The 10,375-nt window shown below is 47.4% G+C and overlaps 2 protein-coding genes across 4 annotated transcripts in view; one reads left to right on the plus strand and one right to left on the minus strand.

Moving 5' to 3' along the window:
• The window catches only part of lg13h17orf49 (linkage group 13 C17orf49 homolog), a 4,565-nt gene extending 1,747 nt beyond the window's left edge, over positions 1 to 2,818 (plus strand). Inside the window, exons 2-6 of one of the 2 annotated variants that reach the window (XM_017404128.3) lie at positions 355 to 449; positions 1,137 to 1,238; positions 2,005 to 2,234; positions 2,312 to 2,416; positions 2,491 to 2,818. In XM_017404128.3, coding sequence (XP_017259617.1) covers positions 355 to 449; positions 1,137 to 1,238; positions 2,005 to 2,234; positions 2,312 to 2,416; positions 2,491 to 2,555 — 597 coding nt within the window. In that variant the 3' untranslated portion in view covers positions 2,556 to 2,818. The remainder of the gene's footprint in view (positions 1 to 354; positions 450 to 1,136; positions 1,239 to 2,004; positions 2,235 to 2,311; positions 2,417 to 2,490) is intronic. The other variant, XM_017404129.3, reaches the window with a different exon arrangement.
• Positions 2,819 to 5,927: 3,109 nt separating this feature from the next.
• Positions 5,928 to 9,915, minus strand: LOC108228550 (protein FAM122A). Of its 2 annotated transcripts, none has more exons than XM_017404124.3 (9): positions 9,148 to 9,915; positions 8,460 to 8,535; positions 8,048 to 8,098; positions 7,652 to 7,698; positions 7,524 to 7,581; positions 6,800 to 6,864; positions 6,669 to 6,727; positions 6,329 to 6,413; positions 5,928 to 6,251 (listed from the first exon to the last, which is right to left on the minus strand). In XM_017404124.3, exons 1-9 carry the CDS (start codon positions 9,246 to 9,248, stop codon positions 6,128 to 6,130), a joined length of 666 nt encoding a protein of 221 aa, XP_017259613.1. In that variant the 5' UTR covers positions 9,249 to 9,915; the 3' UTR covers positions 5,928 to 6,127. The 2 variants fall into 2 exon arrangements, with proteins under 2 accessions (XP_017259613.1, XP_017259614.1); XM_017404125.3 differs by having other exon boundaries at positions 6,669 to 6,724; positions 9,148 to 9,913.
• Between the last annotated feature and the right edge of the window lie 460 nt (positions 9,916 to 10,375).

A 10,375-nucleotide genomic window follows, 5' to 3' on the forward strand; every position in this document is an offset into this window, starting at 1 on the left:
GGTGGTGTAAACCTGTCTCTGTCTCCATGGTAACAGGTGGTGTAAACCTGTCTCTGTCTCCATGGTAACAGGTGGTGTAAACCTGTCTCTGTCTCCATGGAAAGGTGGTGTAAACCTGTCTGTCTCCATGGTAACAGGTGGTGTAAACCTGTCTCTGTCTCCATGGTAACAGGCGGTATAAACCTGTCTCTGTCTCCATGGTAACAGGTGGTGTAAACCTGTCTCTGTCTCCATGGTAACAGGTGGTGTAAAGAGACAGCAGTAAAGCAGCTTCTTGTTGTTCCACGTTCACACCACATCCGGAGCACGGGTCAGAACCGACCCACATTCTGACTCTGAGCTTCCTCTCTGCAGGTGGGGGAGATCTTCTCAGCAGCTGGAGCTGCTTTCACCAAGCTGGGGGAGCTGACCATGCAGCTGCACCCGGTGTCCGACTCCAGCCCCGCAGGGTAAGGCGCACAAACAAACGCACACCTTTACCTCCTTCCGCCCACCCGCCCGCCGTCAGCTGCTGCTCGCTCCGACCCGAGTCAGACATGCTGAGCTGAACCTGCAGAGTCCAGTCAGACTGATTCTTATTAACGTTATTATCATTTGATCCAGTAAATATCTGACCGATCGTTTCTCTGTCTCTGTACTCCGTCCCCGTTAGACCTCCGACACAAAAATACATTTTTATTATCAGTTAGTCATTCGCTCATAGTGGACTTACTCTGGTATTAAAGTTACTAAAAGTTTTATAGTTTCCTGTGTGGAGATAAATCTACACAACTAAAAGATGCTTTTATGTAAGTTTTCTGTTTAAAAGCTGCTGAAACAAAACAGAATATTTTAGTTTCCCGCGGTTTGAAAAAAACAAACAAAAAATAAGTATTTTTAGATTTCTACAAATCTGTTCTGATTTGGAGCTTCAGTAGAAACCAGTTCACTTTTTAAACTTCAGTCAGTCAAAAATCACAGAACAAACTGAATAAACCTTTAACTGAACAACTAAAATGTGCAGAAAGTCGAAGTCCAGCAGCAGATCGCAGCTCCAAGTCACCGAGCTTTAGTTCCGGTCCAGCGGCGACCTGTTAGGACCCGGTTGGACTCACCGGTTCAGGTGGGCCGTGAACTGACGCTGTGTTCGTCCTCAGAGCCAAGTGGACGGAGACGGAGATCGAGATGCTGCGTTTGGCCGTGCGTCGCTTTGGAGACGACCTGAACAACATCAGCAGCGTGATCAAAGAGCGCACCGTGTAAGTGTCTAACCACACTGAGCTGGGGTCAAAGGTCACGCAAACAGGCTTCATCACTCAGGTGACCGAAGGAGGATGGAGGATGGACGACTCGACACACGGAGTAAAAACGAACAGGTTCAGACTCAAAACGTCTCTTTAAAGGTTACAAACCAGCCTGTGATGGCGTCCAACTCTCCGTGGACAGAGACAGAGACAGAGACAGAGACAGAGACACAAAAACCAAACATTTAGGTTCAAACTCAAACAGGTCATGAAAAGAGGAAAACGTTTCTGCTTTCATTTTATGTTTTTAATGTTTGTTTAATTTGATTTAAGTTTCTTTGAGCTTCATTTTTCTTTTGTTTGATATAAAGTTTTAGTAAAGTTGTTTTGTGTTAAAAGCAGTGACTGTCGAGTCTCCGCCCACTTTTTAAATCTTTAAACTGGTTTTCTTTAAATCCATAAAAATAATTAAGACTGTTGCTGCTGATTGGCTGACAGTTTGATTGAAGCTGGAAGCTGATTGGCTGACGGTTCGATCGGGGCTGGAAGCTGATTGGCTGACGGTTCGATCATGGCTGGAAGCTGATTGGCTGACAGTTCGATCGGGGCTGGAAGCTGATTGGCTGACGGTTCGATCATGGCTGGAAGCTGATTGGCTGACAGTTTGATCATGGCTGGAAGCTGATTGGCTGACAGTTCGATCGGGGCTGGAAGCTGATTGGCTGACAGTTCGATCGGGGCTGGAAGCTGATTGGCTGACGCGGCTCTTCTTCCTCCTCAGGGCTCAGATTAAGAGCACGGTGAAGAGGAAGCTCTACGAGGACAGCCGAGTCCCCATTTCCTCCGAGTCCCCAAAGAAAACAGTGAAGAAAGCCGCCGTTTCCATGACGCCAGCCCCAGCGCCGCCTGCCCCCGCCATGATCAGCGTGCCAGCCTCTCAGGTCGTCGTGGCGACGGGGATGCAGAGCAGCCCGTCTCTGGCCCCGCCCATCAAGAAACAGAAGACAGCAGGTGAGAGATGGTGATTTTCCTGCTGCTCAGAGTTCCTCAGCTGCAGGTGTTTTAGCAGCAACCGTCTCTTCCTGCAGACGTGACGCTCAGCGCTCTGAACGACTCGGACGTGAACAGTGACCTGGTGGACATCGAGGGACTCGGAGACGGGTCCTCCACCAAGAAACTCAACTTCGACCAAGGTCGGTGCCGGACAGACGGAGGTGAAGGTTCTGTTCTGGTTCTGGTTCTGACCGGTTTGTGTGTGTCTCCTCAGAGAGCCTGAACCTGGACTCCAGCCTCATCATGAACTCCAGCGACCTGCCTCTGCTGTCCCGCTGACGCCGCCGCTGAAGCCCCGCCCCCTCCGCACACACTAACTTGAAAAGGACACTCGGATCAGTGTGTAAGACGGAAACTTCCTGTTTCAGGTTTATTTTTCTATCTGAATTATGTTTTCATTCGTTTTAGTTTTCATGTTTGGGAAACTCATCATGAAGAAAAGTGGAGCTGCAGATAAAAATCACGACTAATTTAATCCAAAACGTCTGTTTCAAGATATTAAAATAATCTGTTGAAAATAAAACGTGATGACTCTCAGTAAACAATCTGTGTTTCTATTTACTGCTGACGAGCTGGTTGCCACGGTGATTCCCAGGGAGGGACAGCCCTTCAGGCAGAAACTCAGAGTAAAAAGTAAGCCTCAGACAAACTATCAGTTGGATCAGAACTTCTTGACCCGTGAGCAGCAGAAGGTTCTGATGGTTCTACAGGGTTTATGGAGGAGATCTGAAGAGTTCACTTCCTGTTTGGAAGCTCAGAGTTTGGCTGTGTGACCTCTGACCTCTGAGAGGACACCAGCAGGGACACTGGGTGGACGGAGACAACAGTATAAAAACATTTGGAGCCTGAGGATCAAATTAATCAGAAACGTTCATCTAAAAATCTGCTTCATTAAACAACAAACTCAGCTTTTAATCCAACATTCAATAAAAACAGTTTCTGTTTATTGTAACAGATTTTCTTTAATAAACAATATATAGAATTATATTTATAGCGTACATGAATCGTTTCCACTAAAAACTACATTCAGCTTTTTTACAGCCATGAAGGAATGAACACATGAACAAACTTATTTCTGCATAAAAATACATCATCTCATCTGTCCAGGATTCCTGGCAGCCAATGTGCTTCAGTTCCCTTCGTTGGCTCCGGCAGCCATTTTGAACGTCCATCTCAGCGTGGAAGAAGGAACCATTAAACTCTTTATTGACATTGGTTTGAATGCAGCTCCTTCCAGCCGGCTGAAGGAGGAACTACGGAGGCCTAAAAGGGTCATTTTGTTGAACTGAAGAACCTTCGGTTTTCTTCTTGCTACAAAAAACGTCCATCTGAGCGAAAACAGAAAGAATTCAAACCGCGGAGGAAGTTTTGGCTTAAAATCATCTTTGAACCAATAAATCTTTGTGTTGCGGCGCCGGGCGGCGAGCCACGCCCTGATCCGGTGTGCAAGTTTACAAACTAAACTGGTAAAGCTACAGTTTCTGTCCGAAGAGCAGGCTGGAAATCACTGGTGATCAGCCGAACGATTTGATGAAGTTTGTTTATAAAAGCTGGACTCTGTTTTATTTCTTATTTCCGATAAGTTTGATTCTTTTATGGGAAGTTTTAAAGCTTCTTTTTGTTGAATCAAACGTGTCTGAAACAAAATAATCTGAGGAACAAAGATTTACTGATCATCTGTGCAAACTAGAGGCTCAGCTGGTCGAACATCAGCAGAAATATTCATCTGTTTTTATTAGGAAAGACATCAGAGTCTTTGTTTGGACCTGTTCCTGTCAGACGGGAATCTTTCTGAAGGAGGACATCCGTCCAATAACTGCTGTCTTTGCTGCCAGCTGTGGTCAGATGAATAAAAGGACAAACGTCCAGCTGAGCTGAACTTTATCTGTATTTCTGTCCGATCGGAGCTGCCGCGGCTGTTCTCCAGGAGAATAAAGACACTTTGATGAGAAGAGCTTATAGAGACTTTGAACACATCCTACAGATGACCCCCGGCCTTCTGACATGTTGAGGCACGACGATGAGCGAAGGAACAAAAACTACAATACTGTCAAAGTGCAAGAAGCTGGAACCATGAGCCGACCCGGTTCTCCACTGATCTCAACAGAACCACCGTCATCCAGCGGTGAAGGTTTAACACACGGAACGCCGAGGTTGTGCAAAAATCGCAAACAACAAAACGAGTAAAGCTGGGAGGAAACACTGGTTCCAGCCCCGCTGCTCCAGGATCAGCAGGTTCTGAGGTTCTCAGGTTCTCAGGTTCTCAGGTTCTGAGGTTCTGAGGTTCTGGAGCGCCAGGTGTGAGTTAGCACAACGCCAGGGCGGAATGACATCAGCAATGACCTCAGAGGAGCAGCAGCTGCTGCCCATCAACCTGAGAAGGGTCAAAGGTCATCTGGAGTCCATCGTTCACCAGAGAGGAAGATTATTCACAGGAGGAGACATTTAGGACAGATTCACCCTGAAGGTCAGACCGTGCACTGCTCAGAGACTCTACAGGCCTCAGTCAGCAGGTCAAAGGTCAAAGGTTAAAGTCTCTTCTCTCTAAAAACAACATGGCAGCTCGACTCGGGTTCATCTGAAGGAACCAGAAGACTTCTGGACCAGAACCAGAGGACAGATGTTTACCCAGAATGCACTGCAGCTGTCAGCACGGTGGTGGAGGGCTGATGGTTTGGGCTGATTCTGGAGTCAGATGTGAGGCCGTCTGTCCAGAACCAGAACCAGAACCTCAGAGAGCTGAGCAGAAACCAAAGAGCTGAAGCAACGTTGGAAAGAAGAGTGGGCCACAACTCCTCCACAACCAGGAACCCACTGAGAGTTCTGCTGCTGGAGGAGGTTCTGCTGGGTCAGGAGCTGGAACCAGGTTCTGTTGGGTCCGGACCTGGACCCAGGTTCTGCTGGGTCAGGATCTGGACCCAGTTTGAAGACCTTGAGGACCACTTCAGGTTGTTTCAGTTTCGCCGTAAATCTTTGGAATTAAAACTTTGTACTTCCTGTTTGTTTGCGGCCGCTGCTTTCAGCGCCACCTGCTGGCCAGGTGACAGCCACGCCCCTGATGAGAAGCTCTGATGGGTAAACACGTCTAACTTCATGAAACAACGACTGCTGCAGAGTGACGTGGGTCAGAGACCTGACAGGACGGAAACTTTCTTTGTTCAGAGTTAATATGTACAAAAATCACATCGAGGTTCTACTGACGGATCCAGGAGGGACCAGCTGTTCCTCAGAGGGGCGGAGCTCCAGCTTCTGTTTGCATCTTCTGATGGTTGATGGTTCTGCTGGAACCAGGTTCTGCTGGGTCAGGAGCTGGAACCAGGTTCTGCTGGGTCAGGAGCTGGAACCAGGTTCTGTTGGGTCAGGAGCTGGACCCAGGTTCTGCTGGGTCAGGAGCTGGAACCAGGTTCTGCTGGGTCAGGAGCTGGAACCAGGTTCTGTTGGGTCAGGAGCTGGAACCAGGTGGTCTACGTGGACTTTGGAGGACTTTGGATGGTCTCTACATCTTCTCAGAAGCATCAGTAACTCTGCTGAAGTTCTGTTGGACCTGACGGACCTCCACCATCTGAAGGACGTTCTGTCTGTCTCCATCTGCTGAGACGTCCTCTGATTGGACCAGGCGTCTCCAGGACCCGTCACCAGGTTTTGTTTGGATTTTTACGTTAACCCTTCGTGTGCGGTGCGTTCAGGTACCCCCCGGGTGTTTTTCTGCGGGAACCGGACCTGAAGGGGAACGCTGGTCTTCTGTCTATCAAATGTGTGTAGAGGAAGAGGCGGGGCTTACAGTGATGCTGGCAGCTGATAGGATAGAAGTAAGGTGCTGCTGGTGGCTGAAGACCCACAGTGACAGGACGTTAGTGTCCGGGGTGCTGGTGGGACGTGAATGGGGTGAAGGAAGGGGGCGGAGACAGAGACAGTGGGCGGGGCTGAGAACCGGCGCCTCCTACGGGAGGAGAGTCCGCCGTCGACTGAGAGACACTGAAACGGACGGAGAACCGGGTGAGTTTTCAGGCTGACCGGATGTCAGGAGGCCATGTTCCTCAGGTGAAACTCACCTGATGGTGTAGCTGCTGCGGTGGGCGGGGTCTGTTACCCCAGCAACAAACAGCTTCTTCGGCGGTCCGTCTGAGTCCACCCCTCCTGAGAAACAAAGGTTCAGAAACTTAGACGTGTTCACTGTTCCAGCTGCTCCCTACTCTCACTGCAGATCACAAACAAGGTTCTTCAAAGTGATTCTGGAAAAAGACAAAGAGTTTAATCCCTGGTTGAGCTCAGGATCCTCCAGGTTCCCCCAGGTTCCCCCAGGTTCCTCCAGGTTCCTCCAGCTCATGAAATAAAAGCAGTTAGCACAGTCAGCTCGGGTTCTCCGGTGTTCCACCTTCACGCATGAATTACCTTTTCTCTTGAGCGGCGTTAACAGCGGCCATCTGACGGCGGCGCTCACTGCAGGCCTGCTGGACGCCAACACAAACAGCACTCAGACAGGAACTTTCAGAATAAAGGCGCCTGTTTGGGTTTGGACAAACCTGAACCTCCTGGTGGGACTCGGGGACGAGTTGGGCGTGACGCCGCTGTCCTGCGATGGAAACCACTGAAGAAGAGAAAACAGGAGGGACTCAGACCCGACATCCGATCCAGGTCTCACCTGAAGCCTCAAATCTGGATTTAGATTCAGAATTCTGGATCTGGTCTACGCTCCGGATTCATCTGTAGCCAAAGAAACTAAACTAAACTAAACTAATCTGGACTAAAACTAAAGAGTCACGTAGAAAAGTCTCCAGGTTTTCTAATCTGCATAAAATCCAGATTTTTAATTTAAGTTTAAATTTAGTTGAATAAATCTTAGACTTTTAATTTCATCTGGATTATCTGGATCTGGATTCAGGGATTTTATTCAGGATCTAAGTCTGATGTAAGAATCTAGATTCAGCAGAAATGTTTGGGTCCGGATTCGATAAAGTTTTTAGGATCCAGGTTTTAAAACTCGACCACTGGCTGCTCTCATTCTTCTGGTTCTGGTCGACCTGTAATCTAGATTTAAAAGCTAATCTGATGTGGAACCAGAATCGGAGCTGCTCAGACGCTGCTGTATCCTCCAGCCTTCAGGTCTTAATCCCAGCATGAGTTAATCTGGATTCACACTGTCTGAACCGTCCGATCTGGATTCTGTAGCATCACCCTGATTCTAATCCAGACAGGAAACAGAACGAGCAGACCGGGAGCCTTCAAAATAAGAGCGCAGACTCTCACCGCTGAGGCGTGCTCGTGCCACTGGCTGCCTGCAGGAACTGGGATCAGACCGGACGGACTGGGAGACACAAACACATGAGGGGTGAGTCTCAGAGAGGCCAAAGGTCATGGAGGTGTGTTTGACTCACCTGAGTCTCTGCAGACTCCCCCTGAGCGCCATCTCCATGTTCTCCTCCTGTTCCAAACACAAACACACGGTTAACGGAACCGTGTGACGGCGGCCATGGTGAACTCCTCTTAAACTGTTTGTAATCTTTGACATGTTAATAAAGTTTGTTGTAAACGCTCTGCAGGGTCCATCTGTCTGAGGATAAAGGATGAAGAACCGACTGTATATTTAAAGCAGGTTTCCATGGAAACCGGCTGAGTTTAAAAGTTTTATTCTTTAAAACTGAACTGAAACATCAGAAATTTAAAGAATTATTTTTATTTGGTGTTAATAAATCCTTTTAAACTTGGTCTGAAGCTGAAGCTGCAGACAGATCCTCTCTGGTTTTAAAACTAAGCAGCAGGTTCTGACTCACCGGTCTTTTCAGGTCCGATCCGCTCAGGGAGAACGGAGACAAGGGGACATGCTGACAGAGGAAACACAAGGACAGAAGAAGACGGTCAAATCTAAAAACACAGCATTTTATCCAAGCCTTTTATTTCAGGTGTTCTCCTCTTAGCCTTCTGTTCTCCTGGCTGAAGAACGGGTTCTCCTCAGCAGAACCTCCTGATGACGGACCTCTCAGGTCTGTTTTCAGTCAAACTGTCTTAGATTCAACTAAAGAAACGAGACCAGATGTCGTCTCTGTGACACAAAGAGCCCGAAGATAAGATCTTTGTGTCAACACGACTCTGGTTCTTCTTCAGAGTTTAGGTCAGAGGTCAGAGGTCAGACAGAACCAGAACAAAGCTCTGATGTCTCCCACCTGCAGCAGAGCGGTGACTCACCTGAGACGGGTTGATGGACACGCTGCTGCGTCGGAACCGAGCCGACGACACGGGACTGAAGACAGTCATCCCGTCACTGAGAGACAGGAGGACAGGAGGACAGGAGACGTTACTGTCATTAACTGAAACTAAACCAAGCTCTGCTGAGACACAACGAGCTGAAGCTGCTGGTCCAGGACAGTTCTAAACCAAACATCCATCAACACTTTGGAACGGCTGCAGTTCCATCTTCAAAAAATAAATCCACTGCTAAAAACCACAGACAGAGAAATCAGAGCTTCTTTAACTCATTTTATCAAACTGTCAGTTTGAGTTAAATATTAAACTACAAGAAACCTGTTCAGAGCTGAAATAATTCAATAATTTCATTTTTTATCATATCAGTCATTTTTTAAAAGAAAGCCTAGTTTATTAAAGCCAAATATGTGCAGATTTTAGTGTTTTGATGCCTTTTTCTCTGTAATAAAATTGTGGAATTTGTAGATGTTTTAAAACATTTTAGAACAAAATTACTAAATAAAATAAGTTGTAATTTTTCAATATAAAAGCCCCCGGATTGAATAGAAACAGTTATTCGTGGATAAAATAACTTTTGTATGGTCAGAAAAGATGTTTAAGTTAGTAAAAAATATAAATTTGATCCTTTTTAAACGGGATTCGGCGGGCTCACAGGTGTAATACCACTGACCTGACACTGGTGATCATGGGGGCGCTGTTCGACCTCCGGAGAGCCCCGCCCCCTGCTCCGCCAGCTGCGCCTGCGCATTGGTCCACTTCCATCCGTTCCATCCTTCGGTCCGCAGGCCGGCGTGGGGCGGCGCTAGCAGCCGGCCTCCGAGCTTCCTACGGCGGGGACGGACTGTAATCGAGCCCGGTGGAAGCCCGACCCGCAGGCCTCACAGGCAGCGAACCCAGAGCCGCCGAGTCAGCGGACCGAACACCGAACCCACGACCGATTACCGCATTTTCTGCGGAAAATAAGCACCGGTTCCGTGCGTGTCTGCGGGTCGGAGCGATGGGTTTCACCCGCAGTTCCGCTTCACTCACTCCTCTTTATGTGACGAAAATAAAAATAATCCGAGCTTTAATTCGAGCCCAAACCAGTCCAGGTGAAGTTTAATAACCGTGTGTTCCTGACTTCCGCCCGGCGGTTCCGTCTCTTGGTAGAAACTTTAAATCCGAACAGCTGACGGGACTTTTAGGATTAGCTGTTGAGCTAACTTGTTTTTGCAATAAAACCTCCAGACAGAGACCAGAAAACTGCTAAAAACGGCCGAACCCGGACCGGTCCACTGGTCCTCAGGGGGGAGTCTTCCCTCGGTCCCTCAAAGCTGCCTGCAGACCCACAGAAGGTCCGGAAATCCGAGAAAAACAAGAGTTTTAAAGATTTTTACAACATAGTCCTTCAACAAATAAGAGGTAGTTCTTCAAATGATGAAATGGCGCCTCCTGGTGGTCAGGGAGAGAAGTGCGGCGACAACAGCGTAGAGAAAGTTCTGATCAAAGTTTAAAGTTCTGTTCGTCAGTTTAATGTTCTGATAAATGTTCTGATCCATTTTCAGGTGGTTTAATATGGTTTAAAGGTAAAATAATGTCCGGTTTAAATTTATAACAAACATTAAATGAAATAAAGAACATTTGGGTCGTTTTTATTGATCCAAACAGAGTCGATTCTAATTTATTGATCTTTTTATGGATTTAAACTCTGGTTTATAAATCTATAAATCTTTGGTTTGTCTCCAACTCGGAGCAGTTCTGTCAAAAACGTCTTTAACGTCTTTAAAGTGAAAATAAACCTGAATAAAAACACCTTTTATTTTGTTTGAGACAGACCTTCTGGACCCGTCTGTCTCAGGTCGAAGGTCAAAGGATGGATGGACAGGTGATGGACAGTTGGACAGGTAATGGACAGCTGT

The sequence above is a fragment of the Kryptolebias marmoratus genome, linkage group LG13 (genome assembly GCF_001649575.2).
Source record: "Kryptolebias marmoratus isolate JLee-2015 linkage group LG13, ASM164957v2, whole genome shotgun sequence".
Classification (NCBI taxonomy): domain Eukaryota; kingdom Metazoa; phylum Chordata; class Actinopteri; order Cyprinodontiformes; family Rivulidae; genus Kryptolebias; species Kryptolebias marmoratus.